This window comes from Ciconia boyciana, chromosome 8, assembly GCF_034638445.1.
Source record: "Ciconia boyciana chromosome 8, ASM3463844v1, whole genome shotgun sequence".
Classification (NCBI taxonomy): domain Eukaryota; kingdom Metazoa; phylum Chordata; class Aves; order Ciconiiformes; family Ciconiidae; genus Ciconia; species Ciconia boyciana.
Genome location: NC_132941.1, coordinates 58,072,498 through 58,097,580, shown reverse-complemented (window position 1 = coordinate 58,097,580; position 25,083 = coordinate 58,072,498). Strand labels below are relative to the sequence as shown.

At 35.6% G+C, this 25,083-nt stretch overlaps 1 protein-coding gene across 1 annotated transcript in view; it reads right to left on the bottom strand.

Annotated features, from left to right (window-relative positions):
- Positions 1–25,083, bottom strand: part of ATRNL1 (attractin like 1) — a 536,524-nt gene that overhangs the window by 477,608 nt on the left and 33,833 nt on the right. Inside the window, exons 2-5 of the mRNA XM_072870268.1 lie at positions 16,011–16,094; positions 13,869–13,982; positions 11,561–11,689; positions 8,172–8,380 (exon numbers count right to left, since the gene is read on the bottom strand). Coding sequence (XP_072726369.1) covers positions 8,172–8,380; positions 11,561–11,689; positions 13,869–13,982; positions 16,011–16,094 — 536 coding nt within the window. The remainder of the gene's footprint in view (positions 1–8,171; positions 8,381–11,560; positions 11,690–13,868; positions 13,983–16,010; positions 16,095–25,083) is intronic.

Below are 25,083 nucleotides of genomic sequence, written 5' to 3'. Positions count from 1 at the left end.
TATTATTTTCTATGCAAATATTATTTTTCTCCATTTATTTAAAATTGGATTTCTTTCTGATCTTCCTAATGTGTCACTCAATCCACTGGGGGGGGAGGGGGGGAAGCTTTAAAAACAGAAAACAACTTTATAAACCGGAATTGGAAGTCAATTATGCTATCCTCAAAGGTAGGAAAAAATTCTATAGGTCTAAAAAAGCGATTTGCCCACAGAACACAAGAGAAGGAATCTAATTTCTCTCTATTGAGGATTTTCATGAACTGCCAAAGTAACAATCTGTTCCAGTAGTTCAAGTCATAAGATCAATTTCCACCTAATGAGAAAACATCATCTACTGTCTTTAACCCTAATCTTTTCCTTTGGGATCACAGGAAAAAATCAAAAGTATTGATGTGTTGTATATAAATGTCACAGTCCTGTTTTTCATACAATCTAATCAAAGCATTTAAATAAAGTATTTGTTGTTATTTATTCTGTATTTATTTGATATCTGATCATTTGAATTGAGAATTATTGCTTTAACATAATTTTTCAACCGCCACAAATACAAACCAAATATTACTATTCTCAAGTACTCAATAAAATCTTCGTATGATAATGAATTTGAGATTATGAAAAATATTTTTGAGAAGAGAGAATATATCTGAATATATTTTCAATAAAAATTCTATTGGAAGTTTTACCAAGCAGTAAATCACCTCTCTTACAGGAAAGTGATGAGATAGTAACTACATAAAAATACAAAGTTGCTCTGTAAATGAAAATATAAATGTTGTTCAAGAATGGCTCACCAGCATTCTAATAGTAGGTGTACTCATGTTCCTACACTGTCACTGCACAGCTCCTCAACATCCATACGGGATGTAATTATTTCCCCCCTCCTGCAAATAGTCTTGCTCCAAATGAGACTTAATGGTAGGCAGAGAGATCCTGGATAGGTCTCCAGCTAAAGCAGCATGGTAGCAAGCTGTGCCAGGACTCAGCCTCCTCTGTGAATGAACTAGTCAGAAATCCTAATGCACACAAGCTGATGCAGTTCTTGAAATGCTATCTGGCTGCTATCATTCAGTCCCATTTCTTTCCTCAGCCAGGAAGAGTGGACCACCCAAGGGCAATCTGGCCTTGGGGAATCTGCAGGGTAAGTCTGAGCAGGCAAGCCAAAAGGGCTGCACTGCCTGCCACTGGTGTGTACTGCTCAGCAGCACCCTTTAACTGTTTGACTTCAGGTCTCAAACTCAAGATCAACTAGGTTGGTACAGAATAATAAGGCCTGATGCCACGGCAGTCTTTACTGGAAGCACACTGCAGGGAAAGCCTTCCTAGTCTTTCGTGACTGAGCACAAGTATACTCTTTGGTAGACTCTGCATGAGATTTGTTGTCTTAATATTAAACAAATAAATGTTTTGCTTCTTACTCTCTAAAAGAAACAGGGACTTTTCAGATTAGCAGTAGCTGACAGTACCCATTGGATTAGAGATTTTGAGACTCCATGCTAATGCCAGCAGGGTATCAAGCTCTAATATCTCTGATAACAACTCTTAGAAAACTTCACAGCTCCAATAGTCAAAAGCCTCCTTCCAATTTTCAAACTAGATGTATTGATGGGCAGTTTACCCCAATTATTCTCCTACCAGTGTTGGTATCACTGGACTTAAAGAGCTAGTCTGTCTTTTAAGTCTCTACACTCCACACGAGTTTAGAAAGAGCAGCACTATTCCCTCCCAGCCTCCATTTTACCAGTTTAAACAAACCATGCTCTGTTAGTATCTTCCATAGCCCTGATCATCCTGATGGTTCTCCCTCTGAGTCTGTTTCAATTTGTATTCATAAAAATGTAGTAACAAAAATGAAATATAGTACTAATTTTTTCATATATTTAACTGTAGATTCTGTGACTGATCATCCTACTAGTGCACTTGACACTTTACAGCCTATAGTTTGCAGAGTATATAAAATTAAGAATATGAATTTGCTCATATTCTAATTGAGCTAGACAAGCAAGTTTTCTCCTATGTCACCTTCCACACTTCAATCCAAGATTATAAAACAAATTCTTAATACTCTTAAATCCCTAAATGTATGAATTTACAATTTATACTGAAGTAATTACATCCCACACATTACTCTAACCCTTTTTTGCAGGATATTCTGGTCCTCTTTCACATTTAAGGTAACTCCCACCTTTGTATTACCAGATTTCATTAGCAGTCTTATGAGTAGATTATAAAATTTATATAATAAGATCAGTCCCAAGATCAGTCTTTAAGTAATACTGATATCTTTCCATCCTAAGTTACTTGTTCAGCACACCCACTCACATTTCACAATTAACAAGCTGTGTTCCCCTTACTGTTCCCTTATGTATTCTCTGACTTCTTCAGTTTCAATGATTTTCTATCATCAAATGTTGAGGTTCAGATAAATATATTGCATTTTCTTGTCACTTTTCTTACAAATTATTTCAGTATGAACTACACCGATAAATCCATATTTCAACTGTTTCACTATGCCATCATACTATATGCTTAATTATTTCTTTCCTCAAATTATGGTCTAGATCTTTACTCACTGCTGAAATCAAGCTAACAAGTTTTGAGCTGCCTGAATCATTTTCTTCCTATTCTTAAATAAAGGTGCTACAGATAATGAGCTAAATTTAGTATCTTCCCTTATCAGGGAGATCAGCACTATCTATCCCCTTCATGTGTTCAGGATATAGTATTGTGTTTGTTCATTAGTTTAACCAAGTGTTTGCATGTTCTAACTTGCTACCTTTATGTGCATGCATTTTAAATAAATATTTAGAAGGTCATAGATTTATTTTAAGTGGATTACATTTTTCATTAAAACTCACAAATTGTAGGGGACTCCCTTCCTGAATCTCAGCCTAATTGCACATACAGAGCATTATCAACCATTTTAATGCAGCTGACCATTTATTGAAATGAATCCAATAAATTCTATGAAACCTGCTTTCACTAATCGTCAGATGACACCACAAAAGTATTTAAAACTGAAGTTGGCTCTTCATTTAACTGCGATGTTTTTTTTTTTGCGATAAGGATACTTAATTTTCTCACACAGAATTTTCAGACACTAAATTTCTAATTATGATAGCTATATTTTGTTTACAAATTGCACAAAGTCCTCCAAGGATGCTTGACAGATTATTAAATTCAATCTGAACATAAAACTGAAGAACGTGTTGCCAGTATATATGAAATAACCATTCATGTGAAGTCAATTCCTTCCTATGATTCTGTATATGCAAAATTTCCTTAGACAACTCTCTTTTCTATGACACACATAATGAAAGTTACAAATATGGAGGGCAGAAATTGGATTTTAACTTAAAATTGGGGGAGGAAAGCATTACTTGGGTTTGTGGTTTTATGTGCATATATAGTGTTAATGCACATATATTTAACACGACATCTCCCAGACTGTAAAACTCTAGTTTCTTCTGACTGAGTTGATACTTGGCCAGGAGAAAACCTGAAAAGTAAAATCACAGGGATTTATCACAGGGCATAACAGTTATAAGACACCTGCTTCTATTTTTTTTTCCTTCCAAAAACAGGTTTGTCTAAAGCAAATGTTACATCATAGGTCCTTCTCTCTGAAAATACTTACTCATGTGCTTTCTGTTCAAGAACACTGAGGCACAACAGGCCAAAATCTCAGATTTCAGAACTCTCAGCGTTTGGTGCAAGCTCTTTCCAGCGCTGCATTTCAACTGCCACTGCCAGAGCTCACATCTCAAACCTTCTCCATCGGTTTCAATAAATCACCACCACACAAGCAGAGCTTTGCTAAGCTCAGCATTGAGGAATAAGGCAGGCCAAACAAAGAAGTATGACCTCAAAGCCTTCCCCTGAAGCAGTCAGAATGAATTCAACTCTAGTTAGTCCTTTCAGAATAATCTAAGTCGAGTATAGACACACATTGACATAGTAGTTCTGGCCATACTCAAGATGCTGTTAGAATAAACGCCATAGTAATGAGCAAGGCAAAATACTGAATTTTACAGTGTCATAGCACTCCTTTTACACTTTCATTGTTTACTTTTCTCCTTACATAAAGGCTCATTTTTCCCTAGAGAGATGTTATAAAATTCAAGCTGCCTGAACTGGTAATAGATTTATTTCAAAGTTAATTAGTTTAATTTCACAATCTGGTCTTCTGCTGCATCTCTATCTGCTAGGAGCAGATCTGTAGGGAGAAACAACTGACTATACACATTCCAGAATTTTTATTGGTGTTTTAACTTTGGACTAGATCTGATCCCTAGGACTGAGTGCCCATTTGTGGCTGGTGTGCATTATGTGCAACCCTGGAGCTCATCTTCTGGTGTAGTTTCATCTAAAAGGAATGCAGTTCCTGCGTCTTCAAACCACCTCATGATGCAAGCCAAGACACAGTACATGTGGAGGATCAGATTTGCTTCAAAGGTACCCTACTGATCCTCTTAAAGACTAATGTAAACACATCCTGTAATTCCTCCCTATTTGATCTCTTCACTTGCAGTACTGATGTTCAATGATCAAAGTACCAATAAAGTTTCTCTTAAATTCAATAGAGTCTTCAACTCTTTTTTCCTTTCTGCACCCAGTGCAAAAGGTACTGGCACCAAGAGCATCCCCACATCACACTGGATCAGGGAGATATTGTGCCTGTGCAGGAGCTCTCAGCGAGGACTCCCACTAAGTGTTAGAGTCAACACTAACTCCTTAATCTTCCCATCACAGGATTGTTTCCTAGTAAGCATATTAGTTCTGAGGCATGACTTGAGTTCTCGCTGGTATTTACACTCCTCCCTAAAGTGCCGGTCCCCAAACTGGGCACTATAATCCAATGTTATCTCCCAAATGCTTATCTCAGAGAAAGGGTCACTTGCTCTCTACTCAAAATTCCTCATATGAAAATTATTACCTTCAGTGATTTGCAAGTCTTTTAACAATATTTAAGACAGCCTTTCGTTTGCCAATAGAGCCTGCAGTCTTTGTTCCTAGATCATTTTACATTAAGTGGTATTAAGACAATTTTCTAAGTTATGACTTTGAACTGGATGATTTATAGCTCTTTAAAATGAAACTATCTTCCTTTATTTACCACACAGTGAATCTTATTAACTTACCTGAAAATTTTAATCAGGAAGAATTTTATGTAATTAACGAGATCTTTTGTAAAAATGTTGTTTAACATCAGGCAAAAACTGATCACTGGAAAATTCTCCAACAAATCACTCTGCTACTGCATATTTTACAGGTAGGTATATTTTGAATTCCTTCTGTAAAACAGTTTTTAACCCATTTAATATGTAGCAAGCTAGTTATTTCCTTTACATGGTATTAAATCAAGTTCCTTGAAGAAATCAAAGAACATCTCTATCAACAAGACCTGTAATATTACTTTTAAAAAGCATACAACACATTCATAGTAGTTAGCAATATTTTCAACACATCCAAAGATAGTCCATTTAACCCTTTTAAAAATGTGGAACAGTTTACAATCCTTCCTGTCATCCTGAATTTTTAATCCTGTTACAGAAGTTAACTGTTTTGAAATCTTCTCTGCTCACTTACAGCCTGAGACAGTCCAAGACACAGTGTTCCTTGTATCAAAGAGAATTTGCTGGCTGTAAACACATATGTGGCAAAAGGTAACATCTTTTATAAACTATCTTTTCAACTTCTTGAACAGGTCAAATAGTGCAAAAGCCACCACTTTTGTCTCAGCCAAGTCCCCATTTCTTTTTTATCTGTGCCTAGCAAAGAAAAAGAGACCAAGTCAGTAGTTTTAAGACATCTTTTTTTCCTCCCTGAGTTACATCCACAGCCTGTATCAGCAGGCATCAACACATTCTGCTTTAGAATATCAAGACAGATTAGCCAGTAATGGGACAGCATAATATGATGCAGTACTCATAAAAGGAATCACTCCTCAGGAAAAACCTCAGCCTCCTGAATATTTTAAATCAACCAGATTTCAAGTAAATACTGTATGTACTTCTGAGACCAACCATCTCAGAAATATTTATCATTATTAAATATCATTAGCATTTTTGTTAAATTATTTGCTTTCCAAGCCTAAAAGTTTTTATTGTAATGGATAATTGAAAACATCTACAACATCCTTCTTCCACAAAACGTACCTAATAACAAGAGGACCCTACTTTTACTCAAAACAATTATCCCAAAGAATACAGTGTTCTCTTTTCTCAGAAGACATTTTCTTCAGAGACGCTCCTTCCACAGCATCCACAAGATGTCACCATTGTAAAAGAAACCATGGATTTTATTGTACATCTCAATCAATGCAGTCCAATGAATTTTTTAATATAGCAACTGAACATACTCAAAAAAAAAATGTGAAAAAAAAACCCATAAAATTCTCTTCAAAGACATAGAAATCAAGACCCTACTTTAGCCAGTTGGTTTGAATTACCAAACACAAGAAAAATTGACAGACAGCAAGAGCAGTAAGATAAGTAGAAACATTTATGGTTCCAGCATTGCAAAGAAACCTACACAGAAGATACTGTCAGTGTAGAAACTATAAAGAGAGTATATAGATGCAAATAAATAAATAAATCAACAGAGCAGCAAAAAGTCTCCCAGAGAGCTTAAGGAAAGTTTGGTATTGTTTTGTATTTAATAAGGAAAAACAATTATGTATACAAGCCAGCTCACCTGGCACAGAATAAAAAAAATAATTGAAAATTACATAGGTTTGGTGAAAACCCAAGGAACAACTAAGCAAATTATCTCTATATAATCCTACTCACTGTAGGAAGAATAGGAAGCTAGTAGGCACAGAAATGCTAGATAAAAAGAAAGTACTAACAGTGAAAGTTAGAATTTTAATTTTATTTCATGCTAAAAACTTCTAATGAAGATTATAGCACTGTTAAATGAAGTTGTAGCCTAAAAAGTGTTTCCAAAGATTTCTATTTTTTCCTCATTTTGTACACAGTGACCCGAAATTGCAAGGAATCAATGCACAAATAAAAGGGCGATATTCTTGCTGCAAGTTCTATTCACAACTTCCTTACAGAGATTGAGCTTTCCGGATCTTTTTTTGTGCACTACGATCACAAAAGGTTCTGGAGGACTCGGTAACAAGTCTGCACTGTTTCCATTCAATGACCATACTGCTAACGCACTTCCTTCTGTGGGTGCACTGACTGCCTTTTAATGAACAACTTCATTAATTATTAAGAAGAGAAATGTATTAAAATCTCATGGTCTCTTTGGTCTCATAGATGCAACAGCTAATAGGAGTAAAAAGGTCATTTCCTCTAACCTGCAAAAAGAAACAGCAATAAAACAAAAGTAGAGGCAGGCTGTAATGGGAAGAGGGCATATCACCTAAGTAATGTGGAGGTATTTTAATATTTCTTTTAAGAGAAGAATGGCAATTTCAGTGCATAGCAAGCTAATCCAATTGAGACTTTTAATAGGAATGGTAAAGGATAAAAAGAAAAAAAATTACAAACACCTAGCATAATTACAGTAAGTGAATTAAACGTTTAGGATCTTAAATAATTGACCTTTAATAAGAAACAGTTATTGATGGTACTGAGAGTAAAACTACAGCACGTGCTTACAGTACATCCATTACTCCACAGTATGTGTCCACATACAAATTCTTGCACCATCGCATCAAAACTGCTTACCTTCCTTTTTCATTGAGAGACTATACAAATAACATACAACTAAAAACCAGACAGTGAATACTTACTTCATGAAGCACTAAAAATATGATGTGACAGTGTGAAAGGGGGGAAGAAAATCAAATCTCTCTAGACTTTAAAAAAAATTAATAGAATAGGAAATTGGGCTATGGAGGAACTTAGTCTCCAGAATTGCTCACAACTCTTGAGTAATTACTGCTATTATTTTTTTCAAATTAATGATACAAAAAGAAGAATGCGCACCACAAGAAATTTTAGGTCAGGTATTTCCATAGCATCTTCACACAGAAGATATCAAAGCTGTGAGCCTTTTATGTCATTAAAGTGCACACATGTAGGTCCACATGAAAATTTACTCCAGAAATTATTTTTTCATTTATACTTATTCTTTAAAGATGCTAATTTGCATATTAGAAAGGATGCATTAAGAGCAGTTCTTTAAGATGAATTTGATTCCAAATAACAAAACCTTACCTTGCCAGCTATCATTGCAAACACACAGCTTCTCGCCTGTCAAATCACAGTACCCATGATCTGGACTGCCACAGTTGGCTTTACAATATGGAATATCACAGGCTTCTCCTTTCCAGTACTTGTCACACTCACAGTACACCCGGCTTGGTACAGACACACTGGTTGTACACTTTCCATGTTCTGAGCAGTTATTAGGACAAGAATTAATTCTGAAAGAAATATGTAAAATAAGGGAAATGACAAGCCAAGAGTTGATGACAGTGGTTTTACCTGATAGTATTCCAACAGTATTTGTTAGACAAAGCACTTTTTTTCCTGAAAAATTTCTACGTACTGATAAAACACAAGTTTAACTATGATTTCAGCTCACTTGCCTATAAAAAGGTGTTCATCCGGGCTTACACACAAAGTCTTTGATGCAGTCAGGATCACAAACATCTTGTACTTTACCAAGAAGTACTGACATTAAGCAGAAGGACAGGCCCTGCCTGGACAGATCACCATCTATTTTTTCCCTGTGTTCCAAGTATAAGCACTCTAGTCAGTCCCTTCAAATGCTTATTATCTCTAGGAACATCCACACTGGAAGTGACTGTGAGAAGTAACCCGTAAACTCTCCATCATACAGTTAAAGGGTTTTCCTGAGTGGCCTTGGTCCATGCCATAAAATTGTATGACTAACACCCAAGGGGAATAAAATTGGAAAAACCAAGAGAGGAAAAATACAAGATGGCCAATATCCTGAAACTACATAGAGGCAGCACTTCATGCTTTGACACCTTAAGAATAGAGCCACTTTAACCTTGCCTCCTTTACTTCGCAGTCAGAGATGCAAAGAGAGGAAAGATTAGGCTGGAAGAAGTCTGTGACTGTTATGGGAGTTAGCATTTCTGTGATACACACTACTAAACACTGAGATCACAGGCAACTGGACTGCAAAATTATGCAAACTGGTTCCAGAAATGCAGGCAATTCCTTGGAGATGAGGAGGGATGGAGGACATTGAAGTATGTGGGTCCAAGAATCTCCATGAACAGAATATGAATCTCAGGTAGTATGTGCCTGATGAAGTCCAAAAAGTATTTGAAACCTTTTTGATGACTCACAGCAAAGGACTGAGTTGAAACTCAGAGTAAACTGTTACTACTTGCTCTTACCAAAGGAAGAAAGAACTGAAAGAGTTAGGGTCTTTGGCCAAATGTAGCTGTGGTAGGACAGTCAGGAGGCGTGTTTTCATTTCCTAAAGACTCACACCTCAGAGGACTGATTCTGTTACACTACAGAAGAAAAAAAAAAAACACTTCTGAACTGCAAATGTCCTGGGGGTTTTGCCTAGTACCCACATGGCATTAAAACCATCGATAGCATTAACTGCTGTATACCACAGCTGTGAGGAACCTCTCCTCCTGACTTCACAGAGAGAGTGTTCTGCAGGAAGGTGAACAGTTAAGTCTTTCCAGCACTAGAGATACCAGTTTAAAAGTAGACATATTCCCACTCCAATGGGTTTGTTAAGGATTCAAACAGAATGGAAAAACTGTATTGGCAGAGTTGAAAGCAGGTTGCCTGGCTCCAAAGGAACACAAAATTTACTCAGAGAGTTCTGGAGTAACTATTGCTGTTTGCAACTGGCATGGCATTTTAGTCACAGATGCAGTGCTTCTGTCTTCCCCAAAATAAAGGAAAACGAGTTGCCTGTCAAAGATGAAGCCAAAGATGAAGCCAAAGATTGCTTTGGGTTACCAAATCAAGGAAGAAAGAGGGTAACAGAAGCAGAGTGCAACAGATCAGTGAGAGAAAAAAGTTAATGCAGCCATAAAAAGCAATTGTAGGTACTTTTAGCATAAAAAGAGTTACTGTTGGCTCACTAAAAAAAAAAGTATTTTAAAAGCATCCATTGCAATAGAAGAAACAGAAGAACAGAGTACATAAAATTTAGTGAGCTATATATGTAATGGAATTAAAAACTGGCAGTTTTTTCAGTTATTTTAAATCTTCCAAAAAATTAGGTAATGATATGTAGCATGCACAACATTACCAAGTCATAAAAGAATGCAGAGCACATACACTCATTTCTTAAGAATGCCATCTCATATTGCCATTTGCTCCCAAGACAAACAAAAAAAGTGCAATAAAAGCTTCAGGGATAATGGAAAAATGTATCTAATTACAGTAGAGAAGTCTGCCAGGTGATTGCATTTTACTGATGTCAACTGACAAAAAGTAAAAATACCCAGTCTTCTAGACTGCCATTTCCAATACAACTTATTTAGTGAGGTTTCCCAAACTCTGAATTTATTATCTGGTAAGAGGTAGGCAAACTGCTGCAAATTACAGAAACAATCTTTCCATAGACAGTTTAACAAAGACCTCTGCCAAGAGTAAAACTATGGTCAGAAGCACAAATAGGAATTTTAAATTAATAAAGAATAGGACAAAAATATTACATGTACTTCCACATTTGAAGTGCAGTGCTGGCCACCACATCCCAAAAATTTGTATTTCAGAATCTGAAGGAATTGAAAGAAAGGAACAGGAGTATCTTCAATCATTGGAAAACTATCACATTCTTCACATGAAGAAACAGGTCCAACAGGACCAAGCACTCCCCTCTTGAACTAAAGCATCCAGTATAAAGAGACACCGCGTCACGTGTCACAAGCACATCCCAAATGAGACAAAAGCTGCAATCAACAGCTGGTGCATATTAGAAGGAAAAGGCTGTATCTTTAAAGCTGCTGACACAGAGAAGCAGACTGGAGCATAGTTATACCAGACTAGACTTTGCCATCAGAAGAGACAGACAGTTCAGATAAGAACTATGAAGGCAGAATGTAGACTGAGATGGAGAATAGGGAGGGGAAAGTACCTGAAAAGTAGAGAAGAAATGGAATAAAACCCTCGTGGCTGGCACAAAAATAAAAGTAGGACTTTGGTGAAGGTGTCAAAAGCCATAAACCTACATTCAGCAAGGAAAATCATGCAAGACCCAATCAGCAAGATGATCCTAGTTCAAGAGAAAGGAATTGACATGACAGCAGATATAATCTCCCTTCTATTCCATATGACAACTACATGTGCTGGATAAATACTGGAAGGGATACATTCCAGTTGCATATGGCATAGGAAAAAACATACCCTGGAATGGCCATGCGGCTTCACTCAGAACAATATACTTTATCTCATTTTCTTTTTTTTTTTTTTTAAACTAGTACCTTAATGACAACTCGTTACAACCCCAGCTCCCTGGTTCTAGAAACCGAACACAAAGCATAACTCTTACGCTGTTAATAAAATCAATAGATAAACACTTTCCCTGGGTTCCCCCATTCTCCCAAAAGAAGTGATACACTAATTAAGAAAGTAATTACTTATTAAGAAATACTTACGAGTAAAAAATGTTAAATCCCGTTAGGTTATAAGCAGCATCACTAAAAAAGTGTAGCAATGCATAGCCAGATGTAGTAACTACTTCAGGAACAGTTTCATTTCCACGCACTTCAGGGACTATTAGACCACTGGAAAAGAAAATAAGAATAATGTTTTTAATCAGTCTTTGGTAGAGTAAAGGGGCGGGGGGGGGGAAAGGCTATTCTGGTTGTTAATTATATAGACAAGATAACTCATAAATCTTATGTCAACACTTCTTTTTAAAAAACAAATAATGAAATGCATATAAAACTTGTCCATGCAAGGTAAGGTAGGGTTTTCCAGCAAAACAAAACAAAAAACCTCCTCCCTCACACAGTAATGAAAACTTTCACATCAGATTATTCTGAGGGTACATGCACTGTCAGTATAATTTCAGATATATATATCTCCTTCAGACAGGTGCTTAACACTCACTGCCTTTCAGCACAAATTCTATTTCCACGTAACATTTGCACCTTTAGAAGTTTATCTTATTAAAGAATTTCAAACCTGGCAAGTATGATAATTAAGCAATTTCCATGAAAAGGTAATTTTCAATGGAAAATAAAATACTCTAAAACATCAGAAAGATGTTAAGATGTCAGTCTTAAATAAAGACTGAAGTAGGAAAAACAAGCAATGTATTAAAATACTGAGAAAAAGGATCACCTGCATAAAACAGTACCACATCACAAATATAAATTAAAAGTTATAGGCATCCTAAGGAAAACACTAACAATCAATAAACTGAAAGACATTTGAATTAAAGAACACAGAAAGAGGAACCTCCTCTTTCCACCTCCTCTATTCATGCTACAAGTCAGGCTCCTGAATAATAGCTAGACACATTTAACAAATACAACTTTGGGGAGGGGAAAAAAAACCCAACCCAAGCAATTATGTAACAACTCAGGAGAATTAGGAGAGAAGGTGGTGTGATTGCTGTAGTTGGGCAGGAAAGAGGGATGACCTGAGCTTTGTTCCCTTAGGAGAAAGCACTATCATTTATGCAATTAGTATTTATTAAACTTCAGCAGCATAATCAGTATTTCATAACAGAAAATGAAGTACAATTTCTGCCCCACAAAGCATGTGTGTATATATGCACAAACAGTTTCTGTTTTGTTGGAGGATTTTTTTGTTTGGTTGGTTTTTTCATATAGCTTTGCACTCCATGGATATCCCAAGATAAAACTTTTACTGACTTCAAAGGATTAGGATCCTGTGCTTTCTCTCTAGTAAACTATAGCCCACTTGCATAGAATATTCTTTCTGGAATGTTTCCAAAAATTTTAACGGAAGGGTAGGAATAAACCAACTGAAACATTTTGGTAAAGTCCAGGAAGAGAGAAAACAAGCGTTAAAATTCGTATGCCCTGCTTTTTCTCTCTTGGACACATAGGAAATGCAGTGCATGGACCTAATTCTCTACCTCAACGGTTTATTGTCATTTGAAAGGCAAATAATTAGTCTTTATTCAATATTAGTTGTTATGCTTGTTGTTTGTTGTTGTTGGGTTTATGTTTACTTCTAAATCTTGCTACAAAAAGTAATACTATGATTCTAGACAACAAATATTAACCTGAAAAAAGATTTAGCTCTGTAACAATTCTCATAAGCTAATGATAACATAACAAAAAGGAAAGAAATTCCATCACTTCAGTTGATAGCAAATTTGAGGTCTCCTCCAAGACTTTGAAGAATTTGATAATTTTACCCACTATGACTTCGTCACAATGATACCCAGCTGAGCAATCTAAGGAAACACGTTACAAAATTAGTGCTTTAGATAGCCATTGTATCAAATGCCCTGAACAAGTCTCTTCATTCTTCCTACAGAAATGTAGAAGCCATTTAGTGGCCATTCTTCATAACTTACACATAGTGCAACTTTGCCTGAGTCACGGATTGCAATTCTCCCTTAAGCAGGATCAGATACTGACACTATTGGCCAGTGCCACATTTAATGCACATTAAAACTCAGGAGTCACTATTGGAAGCCTACTGGAAAATACATTTCTGATTGCCTGCCTATGAGCATTAACACTCCATGCAATTTCAGCATTAAGTACGAGCCACATAAATGGATTCATGCTATGACCACCTAACCAAAAAAGTAGTGTTTTGTAATTTATTCTAATATAACTTTACATACATGGTCCCATGATATTAACAAAAGAAAGCAAGCTATTTAAGAAATTAAAGCCTCTAATGTTATTTTTTCCCCACAGACTAAAAAAGTCCACACATGACTACTTGGACTAAAAGGCTAATAAATACACTCACCTAAATACAGCTATTAAAGGTGCATATATTGAATCTCCATCATATACATACATATGGTCCCAACTACATTCTGTGGCAAAGTGATTAAATCTTAATCTTAGTATTGCATTTGGGCTGAAAAAAAAAAAAAAAAGAGAACATGGATGTAAAACATTATTTACAGAAGTACTGAGCTCATAACATAAAAAACTTACAACAAAATTGATCATGCCAGCATAAGTCTATTAAAACATTTTGAGTACTAACTAAATATTTCAGCGTTAAATAACAAAATTCAGGGCAAGCAAACATTTCACTTTATATTAGAAAAAATTAAAAATAACATCTTCAGTCCAAGTCTAATAATCCCTAAAGTTAACAAGAGACTTAGGTTTACCAGGTTTTATCAGTATTCAGAACCATGAGTTTAGAGCAATTAAAATAACCCATTTGAATTTACTAGCTTTACTTTACAGTGTCAGGACTATGGGGTTTAAAGAGTCTTTCAAGACAAAATCACCTACACATCCTCATTCCAGTATTACACTGGTTATCGAAAATAAAAATCTTAAAACACAAATTTAAAATAGCAAGCAATATTAATGCAAGATTTTTTTTCTTTCTTCCTTCTCCCCAACCTGACACCTGGGAGTCAGATTTCACCAGTTTTTGGTAGAGATCCAGATGGGGACGGTAAGATTTCTGAAAGGGGAATTTTCTTATGCAACAAAATTAGTAGACTCCTAAATATATTCCATGCAACATACTGATGATTTTCTTTTATTTCTTTTCCCTGCCCCGTCCCCCCCCGACAGGCTCAAGTGCAGTTTGTCAGTTTGGAAAACATATGCGCTTTTTGTTTTTCATGAGAGATCATTTGGAGAGAGCTCTTTGTTCATTTTTTAAGAGAGAGTATTTTATACATATGTGACTTCCTTGCATGTTGACATTTTGCACTATGTTACTGGGTTGCATTACTCTTCCACATACTGTGCAGCATATTGTTTCCTCCAGCTACCCACTCTACCATCTCCTGCAAAGAGGAGGAACAGAGTGAAGACCAACTTCAAAGCAGAGTTTGCATACAGTCCTGAGGCATGTTTCCACTTTAGCATAGTGTAGTGCAGTGCAAATATTCCTGAGCTAGCTTGGGTAAAAAGAGGTCTATCTATGTCAGAAAGATATTCAGCTATAGCCTAGTCACCTACATATTGAAGCTTCCACTTAAACGATTTTGCAAACTACCCATAACTTCATTGCTGTTGTGTTTAAATTACTATCTGCATATAAGCAGACCAAAATTAGGTCAGACAGATCATTACTGAACTGCAGTGACAGAGCAGACATCTAAGGTAAGTGAGATTATGACAATATGGAAATACGGAAGGGGTAATTTCCTTCTAGAACATTTGTACTCAGACCTAGCTAAATTCTTCAACAAAATCCTGACCCATAGCCTGGAGGAAAAAAGGCCCACTGAAATTTAACAAATTTGTGCCTTTAACAGTTAGCCATACTAATGCATATGTGTCTATTTCGTTGTGCATGTCTGTGTGTTTCTGTGCTGCATAAACTGAAAAATTAGCAACAGACATGAGACATCTAAACTGTATAAACTGTGGGACAATATGATTTTAAAATTAAGTACATGAGGAAGACTAGAACGCAAAAGAAAATACTTTATAAAAGCACTAACTTTTGAGCAACATGTAACTGAATAATTATCATTAGACTGGAAGCATTCTGTACTTGAAGCCATTCCTGATTTATCACTGATATGAGTTAAATAAGATAAATAAGATAATGAGTTAAATAATAGGATTCTGTAACCACATTTGGAAATTACGTAAAGGTACTCAAACAGGCAATAAATTTATCACAGGGTTTTAAGAGCTTGCAGCACTGGCCAAATTCCAATGTCAGCCTAACTTTTGCCAGCAATTTGATGGGAATGGAATTTGGCCAGCTCTGAGCAATCCTGAAAATCCTACTTCAACTTTTTTTTTTTACCTTTATAACATTTAAACAAAAACAAAACAAACAAAAAACCAAAATTGTTTATATTGTATTCAGATGCAGTTTCTACTTGAGGAGTTCTTTAGATCTCTAGAATACACAGTACCAAACTGCCAGAAAATTTAAGCTATGAAAATAAATACTTACTATCCTTCAATTAACCATGTACATTTAGTTTTATATTTATAATTTATTGGTCCATCTGTTAAATATCCAGAAGGTTCTGTTAACCTACAAGAGAAAAAACAGTGCTGTAATAAACCAGAGAGAACACAACAGAACACATATCATCAACATTCCAATAGATTCTTTCTGGATGGAAAGAAAATTGGGGGTGAGGGAACGAGTCAATCCTCTCTTCATATTTCTTGTCACACTATTTTGCTCATAAAAACTAGAATTCTGATTATTCTGTATCATTGATTTGCTTTCTTCCCCTAGGCAATCACAAGACTTCTAATTTTTCTAGTTTAGTAGCAAGCAAATACTACATATAATTTAAGTTATCCTTCACACAAAATGGATCCAAGCCAATGTAAAGGGTTTTTTGTTTAAGGGTATTTTCGTTTGGTTTGCTTGTTTCTTTTGCCATTACCTTACATCTTACTTCTGAAATTAGACCACAGCAGCAGTGGGAAAACTGTTCTAGATCAAGAGAAATTAAGGCATAAATTATAAGTTTAAACAAGCTTATGTGCCAGCCTGTCCCTCTCTTATTCCTGGTCAGTGATGAGAGATGGGAAAGTAGAACAACACTGGACTATGCAGAAACTAAATAAAATGCATACGAACAGCTATAAAAGGTCAGACCAAAATGCCAACGTAGCCCAGTACCTTGTCTGACAGTGGCCTACAGTGGATACCCAGGAAAGAATTTAAAGCCCTACAGATACTCCCCACAGTGTTACACCACCTTCAACAACTTGCAGCTCAGGGACATTCTCAGCCAGAGGTTGTGCCTTTGTATAGGTTTTGGGTTAATGTTTCTCCTAGGAGTTTGCCCATGTAAACTCATGTAAACTTGCAGCATCTAGAACGTCCTGCAGGAATGATTTCCACACATATATGAAGAGTCATCTCAGCTGTTTTTGTCCTGAGCCTACCTCTTGGCACTTTCATCCGACATCCTTAGGTCTGGTATTGGATGAGATGATGAACAACAGTACCCTGTTCACATGCTTTATCCCACTCAAAATGCAATGATCTGTGTTGTTTCCCTCCCCTCTCTCCAGAGTCCCTTTTCCAACATGAGAAATCCTTGCTTACTGCCTTCAATATATCTTTTGTGTTCTCCTATACCCTTTCTGAGATGCAACACAGACATCAGCATATCGTATTCAAGATGCACGTGAACCATGAATCTGTACAGTAGCAAAATAATGATTTCCACTTTCTTCTCTATTCTCCTCTTAATATTTTATTTGCTCTTTCAACAACTACTATGCTGACATTTTAAACACAACTAGCTGCTATAACTTTTTTCTGAGTGATAATAGATAGTTCAAGATTCATTACAGATAGAAATTCATTTAATGTAGAAATGGAACCTTTTTCCTCCGTTCATATATATTACTTCACATATAATCTATACAGAGTGATAAAATAGCAGATGAAATTCAATAATCTATTAACATAAGAGCTTTCTGAAAGAGCTTAGTATCTTCAGCACACTGTAACTTCACTAATTTACCCCATTTTGTGCATCCTTTATGATTATGTTTTATAGATCAGGCCTTAATACACATCTTTGGTGGCCTTACTTCACTGGGAAAACAGACCATCCTACTCTTTAAAATGTTACAATAATAATAACAAATATAAATACATACTCAGAAACAGTCATTTCTTTCACTATAGTGTGGAAAGATACTCATTAAGAATAAGTATCACTGAATAAGAAAAAAGAAGCAGTTGGGGTTTTCCATTTTGTTTCAGTTTTTTTAATAAAGCAATAGACTAGATCTAAGTCCAGAGGCAATGCTGAACGAGATGACCAAGTCACAGCTAAGTTTTCTCACCAGGAGTCTAGCTGAACAGGAATTCAGTATCTGGTATCCTACTATCGTTGAAGCTGTATACACTAATTTTAAAAATATTCACTACCACATTTACTGCAAATTATTTATATCTGAACTCATATCAAACACTTATTGCATACTTATTAACAGAGGTCTGTGATTCCAAACATAAAACTATAAACATGTGGAAAGGAAATAAAAACAAGGGAGCAAGAAAGAAGAATTTATGAGACAAGGTCTGTGCAAGCTCTTAGATTTTTAAAGAAGTTCCTTCACCTGTCCTGTAAGAACTAGAGTCAGTTTGTCAGGCACTTTGTAAGCCACCCTGTTCCAATTGCTGGTGGTTTGAATGAAGACCTTTACCCACACTTTCCTTTTGATGAAATAGGACAAAGCTCTCTAATATGGGGAGCTGTCCAAATAATTGTACTTCAAAACATTTTCAAGGCATAAAAGCAGTATCAGTAACGTATTTTATGTTTCTGAATAAAAAGAAGAAAAACAGGTATAGAGCTGGTAACATGAGCAACAGACTCTGAGGAAAAAAAAATAATAAAAACAAACAACCACCATATACTTCAGTCAGCTGACAGCTGAGACAAAATTTCCTTAATAAAACCCAATGTATTGAGCTGGTCTGAATGCTGCAGTACACCACTCCCCAAAAGCAACGGTTCCTGGTAAGTGCTATACAAACGCTGGTGTAGCTCATAAGCAATGAATGATGAGAGGCACAGCGGGTAACTCCCACTCCTTTGCTGCACACTGGAGAAGCCGCAGTGATGGCCACGGGGAAAGGCTAGCCATGCTCCTGCCAGGTGCTCTCGTGTGAATCAGTGCCTGGCCACAGAAAACTTTTGCTTGAAGAAAGCAAAAGACACATGCAGTTTAAGTTTACAATATTTCTTTTTGTTGAGAAATATCAACTTTACCTAAAGGTATACTTTCATGTTTATATACACAATGAGTTTTTCAGGGTTATTTCTGGCTTTCTTACATATTAATTACATTGTTTGGACAATGTTGAACATATCAACTTATAACTTAGCTAAGTCACACATCATTGATTTCAAAATCAAGCTAATATTGATGCTTGACCCCTAGCAGAACCTTAGTAAAGCTGACTACAGGAGCAGATCCCACGTTTGAGTGTGTGCTAGATTTAAGACATTATTTTTTTTAAAAAAAAAAGGCAGTGATGCATAAAATTCCAATCAAAATAATTTTAGTGCTGTCATATGGTTTATATACAGATGTAAAGTCTTATGTAGCAAGCCAGAGAATATTTATTTTGCTGCAAGAAGTGTGAAATATCCTAAGTATTCATTTGCAGTCATGACCATTACCGCCTTAGTAGCTGTATAATGCAATGGAGGTGACTTACAAGAGGTTTTTTTATTAGATCAGCCCTTTGGCACTAGTAAAGTGCAAACAATTTCCCTTTTCACCTAGGCTGATAATTTTTTGATAAATGGTTTCTTTCGGAAGAGTAGATAGCCTTTGAAGCAGCTATTGCACTTTGCTGAAAAAAAGTAAAGAATAAATAAGACTATGACATTGCTTTGGTTAATAATGGTTGTGGAAAATGGTAAGATAAAGGGGCTGTTCTATTTAAAATACATACATAGCAAGACAGAGGGGTATTACTTTAAGTTTCTTGAATCATACCAAGAACTTTGCTGTATCATTTTTCTTTCCAAACATTATCAAATCCCAAATCCCATAAATAACACAGATAAGCAGTACTACTTTCACATAACCTCTTGCCAAATCAAGGGCAATATTCTCTATAATATAACGCCAGGTATTCGTGGACATAGTTTTGCTCTGTGACTAACAGTGTTCCTGACAAATAACCAAAATCCAGATGAGCCAACACAACTACACACTCTTTAGTCACAGAAGTGGACTAGTCAGGACCATGCCTACATGCTGCACCCCACTCCCTGCTCATGACTGAGAAAGCTTCAGGGATGATGGGACTGCCAGAACAATTTGTGTGGCCCGCTTAAGCACCACAGGTTTATCACACCTAGACTCCAGCTTTCTAAGCAGAATGCACAGGGGAGCAGCTGATGTCGTATATTGTCATTTTAAATTGCACACCAGCTTTCATAAACACAACAATATTTTTTTAGTTGGCAGGATTATAATCAAAACCTATGAAGAGTTAGAGGTGCTTGCCAAGAAAGCATTTCCCTTTTCTGTATACTGTAAAACAGATCTACCAAATTATAGAAAGAAGTCAGGATGCTGCACAGCAGAGTTAAAGATATTCAGAAGCATCAGTGACAGATTAGTCACTCACCAAGCTAATAAATCACTAATAGCTTACATGAAAGATACGTGGTTGTTTCATCTGTGTTTCAACACTACTGGTTGTTTCATCTAGCAGACAGACATATAACAGAAATGCAAGGGCTAAAGGCTGAAGTCAACACAGGGCAACCAAAACATGAAACAAAGGGAAATCTATATTCCCCTGGAATATTACCACTGTTATAAAATAATGGCGAATATAATTAAGTTAGAATTCACAGTGGTAACATTTATATTTACCACTGCAGAGACTTTAAATCAAAACTGACGCATTTCAAGAAAAGAGAAAAGTATGTTCTAGTTCAGTCAGAAATTATTGGTCTAAAATGAAAGAGTAGTCAGATGAAATCTATGGCCTGCAATACATAAGACGTCAGAGCAGGTTATTAAAATGGCCCTTCCTGCTGTAATATTTATAGATCTGTGAAAAATGCAGTCCTGTCACCTCCTGTATCTTCCTGTAAAAGAAAAGTATCATCAAATCTTTCAGAAAGGGGCACTAATTTAAACCAGAGAAGTCATTGGGTATTTTCTGTCACCAGCAGAACATGAAGACCCACAAAACTGTTGTTAGATGGACAGACAGAGGTCTGATTTATAATAGAGGTAATATTAGGAGAAACAAAGCATAAGGCACATTCATAATATTACAAATATTCACTGTTAAATAAAAGAAGGTGTTATGGAGAGGTCCATTTATGTCTATATTACCTACTGTCACATTTCTATTCAGAATTTTATTAAAAGCTGGATTACTTTGCAATTCCTACTTCAGATACATCTGAATATAAGACACAGAGCATATTTTACTATATGGATTAATCTCAATATCAGTATTTGTGTGTCAGTCAAGGACTATTCTCTCCATTGTTGCAAAATTTCGCTCCACCTCCTTTTCATCTTTTATGAAAATTTGTTTTTTTAATAAAATAAAAATCAGTAACTGTGCTTCAAAGTTACAAGATCAAATCCTTCACAAATACAAGTAGGAGCAGTCTTTCTACCCTGAGATCTCGTGCCTAACCTTCACAGCAGGGAAAGAGGCTCTTCACATATCCCAGATGAGATCAGCTGAATACGTTAAGAAGGAAAAAAAATTTGGGCCACCTTAGAGGACAAACCAGAATCAGTGAACACTATGATATCAGAAAGAAATACAGAAGAGATCAAGAGGCCCTCTCTCATACCAAAATTTTAAGTGATAGACTAAGAAGGTTTTTTTAACATTTTTTCCAAGGAAGAGCTGAAAAACATCATGTTCTGAAAGACACACAAAGCCAGACTTTTATTTTCCAAGCATAAAGCATTGATCAGCACCTGACAAAAATCCTAAGAGTCTGCATTTGATTTTCCTGCATTTTTACATTTATTGTAGACCCTTGCTGTTGGTTAATTTTTTTTTAATAACAGATATTAAAATAGAATATACTGAACATACTGTAGTTCTAATTTTTCCTCAATGGCTAATCAAGAGGAATAAATATTTCATACATTAAGAAAATATTTGCATATGCCAATCACACTCCTATACTTGTTACATACTGCTTTGCATTAATAGAAGATTGTATATTTAGAAACAGTAAGGACATTCACAACAACTTTTCACATGGCAACTAATCAAAGGCACGCTTTTAAATAGGCCCCACTTTATCTATTGACAAAGTGACAGTTTCTTTTGTTAAAAAGTCCCTACCACTTAATTCAAGTATTCAGTTCCTCCCTCTAACTTATTTTAAACAAAACCAGGCTCCTAAACAACCAAAAAAATCCCAGAAAAGTAAAGCGAAGACTACAATACAACATTTTTCCCCCATAATAATATATTCTGTATTTCAAGAAGCTTAACGCATATGTGGCACAAATCTATTTTTTCTTGAGTGTTTGGGGGATTTTTTTGTTTTGGTTTTTTGTTTTGTTTTTTTAATAAAGTTAGTAGGGATATAATCTTTCATTGGTGCAAAACATTAAGGTTTAACTTCAAGAGGTGTTTTGTTTCCTCATTTACTGTTTCTGAAAAAGGCTGTTATTCTATAGTACGTTTTTGTAACCATTCCAAAAACTACTGAAAGAATACTTCATAGAAGTAGATGTTCCTTTCAAAGTACAAACTTACATGGGATCTTACTTAAGCAATGTATTCTCACCTACATAAAAGCTTCAAAAAAATCTATTCCCTTCTTTAGGCTGCATAATATTATATAAATTCACAGAATATACACCATGACAGGTCATTTAGAATAGGATATCCGAATGTGTGACTGTGAGACTTAAAAGGTAATCTATAAAGTGACTAGAAATAAGCAAGGCACAGTCTTATGAAGACTTGGTAGACAAACCAGATGCAGAAAATAAAAGTAATATAGTAACATTAAAGGTAATCCCAATATTTATTCTATTGTAAATTAAAATTACCATGGAAATACTGTATGAGACTACCTAAGGATTTTCTTCTACCTCCTCATAGTGTTAGGTAGTATTTGACTTTTTAAAAAAAAAAAAAAAAGTTAAATTGCCATTCAGTTACAACATGCCCCAATGCCTACCCCAAGGCAGGATCAACCATACTGAAATCTTTCTTCGCAGTTATTTGTCTAATCTGTTCTTAATAATACCAATGACAGAAGACTACAATCTTCTTAGGCAATCTATTTTAGTACCAACTTGTCCTTATTGTTAGAAAGTTTTACTAAATGTCTTAATTTTTTTCTTACTTCAACTTAAACATATTACTTCCTGTCCTACTCAGAGCAGACCTGGAGAACAGGCAATTCCCTTCCTCTTCCTCCTTACCTTTTACAAACATCTACCTTCAGGCTTTTCTTCTCTGAATTAAGAAATTTAATCCAGCATTCCTCATGCATCATTTTCTAGTCTTCCTTCCTCTAGAACTTCTCCAATTCATCTCCATCTCGAAATGGTACCTACAACTCCAGCTGTAGTCTGACCAGCATAGCAACCAGAGAAGAAGAATTATTTAATGTCCTTAATGCAGCCAGTTATCCTGAATGTAAATAGCAGAATAGCTGCCTTTATGCATGCTGATTTGTATACAACCTGTAATTCCCTGTGACTGCTAACTTCCTCCACAGGAGGAACTAAGCAGTATTACTCTAGTTCATCTTACTGGGGTTAATTATGCCTACTGAAGTGTAGAAATTTGAATCCAGTTCCATCAGTATGACTTTTTTCAGGCAGTATTATATGGGACCAATGCAGCTTGCATGATCTGGAATTTGCTGCATGGAAATTTTCATTTATAATCACTTTCTTGGTAGGAAAATCTATTTTTGTTTCTGTGATATAAGCATTCACTTAAAAGATAGTAACTGCTGGCCACACTGCATAGTGAGAAATCCTACTTAAAAATCAATGGACTCCACAAGAAAAGATGAAATTCCATTTGTGTATATTTATTATAAAGTTCTTTAAAAAAACAAACTCTTACATTTTTCCGTAACAGCCATTTTTCTATCACTCATGTCAACAGTTTTTTAATTATTATTCATACTCATAATTCATTCACCTTACAAAGCACTAACATAAAGTCAGTACTAACCAAAATTAAAACTCAAGTGCACATATGTAGGTCCCCATCATGACAGTTGTATTAATTTTGTATACTATAACGCAAGTCATTCAACCAATTACAACATGGTGCCATTTTTTGCATTGGTTTAAACTAGGCAGTTGCCAGGCATCGGCATCGCTAATTAGAGGCACAAACACACAAGGTTTTCCTCCTCTTCACGGTTCTAATACTAAGTCCAAGGAAAAAATATTGACATGCATATAGAAAAAAGCTTTCTACTTTTTCAGCATGAAGAGAAATTTTCCCATTAGTTTCCAGCAACAGCATATGTCAAATGCTCTATTTCAAGTTTCTTTGACAAAACGAGTAACAGAATTTTGGATGAACAGAGGCCAAGAGACGAGGTGAAAAACAGGCACAGTAATCTCTCTCACTGCACAAATGATTGGACTATTTTCATTTAACAGCTTGATACATAAATGGAGTAAATAACACTACTGAAAGAGTAGCTTCACAGCATGGGTCTTGAAAAAGTCAGGATGTCTTCTATCTTCAGACTGTTCTTCAGAGTACCTACATATATATACTCACATATTTTAAAGAATAAGCCATAACTATCTAAAAAAAACCAATCCAAATGTTGATTACTTTGAATCTAAGCAATGAAACACATCATTTTCTCTACTAATATCAAGTATTTGATTATTTTTATAACTATGTAAATTAACCCAGATTTGGAATAACAGAACTTCTCCAAAAAGAGATGCAATTTTTTGAGAGGGCTCAAATCTTTAAAAAAAAAAAGAAAAAATTAAGAAAGACAGCAAAGCCTAACAAAATCTGGTTTGCCAAGACACTAATGCAATATGAGGGAGAATAGCAGTGTGCAGCCAGCATGAGAAACACTTTACGAAACCAACTGAAGAGAGAGGCAGCAAGGAACAATAGATCAGCACTCAGAAATCTGTCATTAAATGCATTATTACTCTTCAGTGGATTCTTAGCCTTTTTGAATAACGATATTCACATAATGTAACAAGAACAAAACCACACACAAAGATTTTTAACAAGTTACTTGGATTATTTTCAGAAAAACTGCTCCTTACCTATAGCTCTCATTGTGTCACTATTCCTCATCTAATAAATATCGTTGATATCCATCAGAAAACAATTTTTTTTCCTATGACCTCAAAAGCATCTGATTCTGTATCCATGAGATGGACAAAACCAGATTCTTAGAGATTACAGCTTAATTGTTTAACACAGGTGCCCAAGTACACATACTTTACTGAAAAACGGTTGACCTGTTTTCCCGAGGTTTAACCTGAAGTCAGAAAATACTTTCTAAATGCAA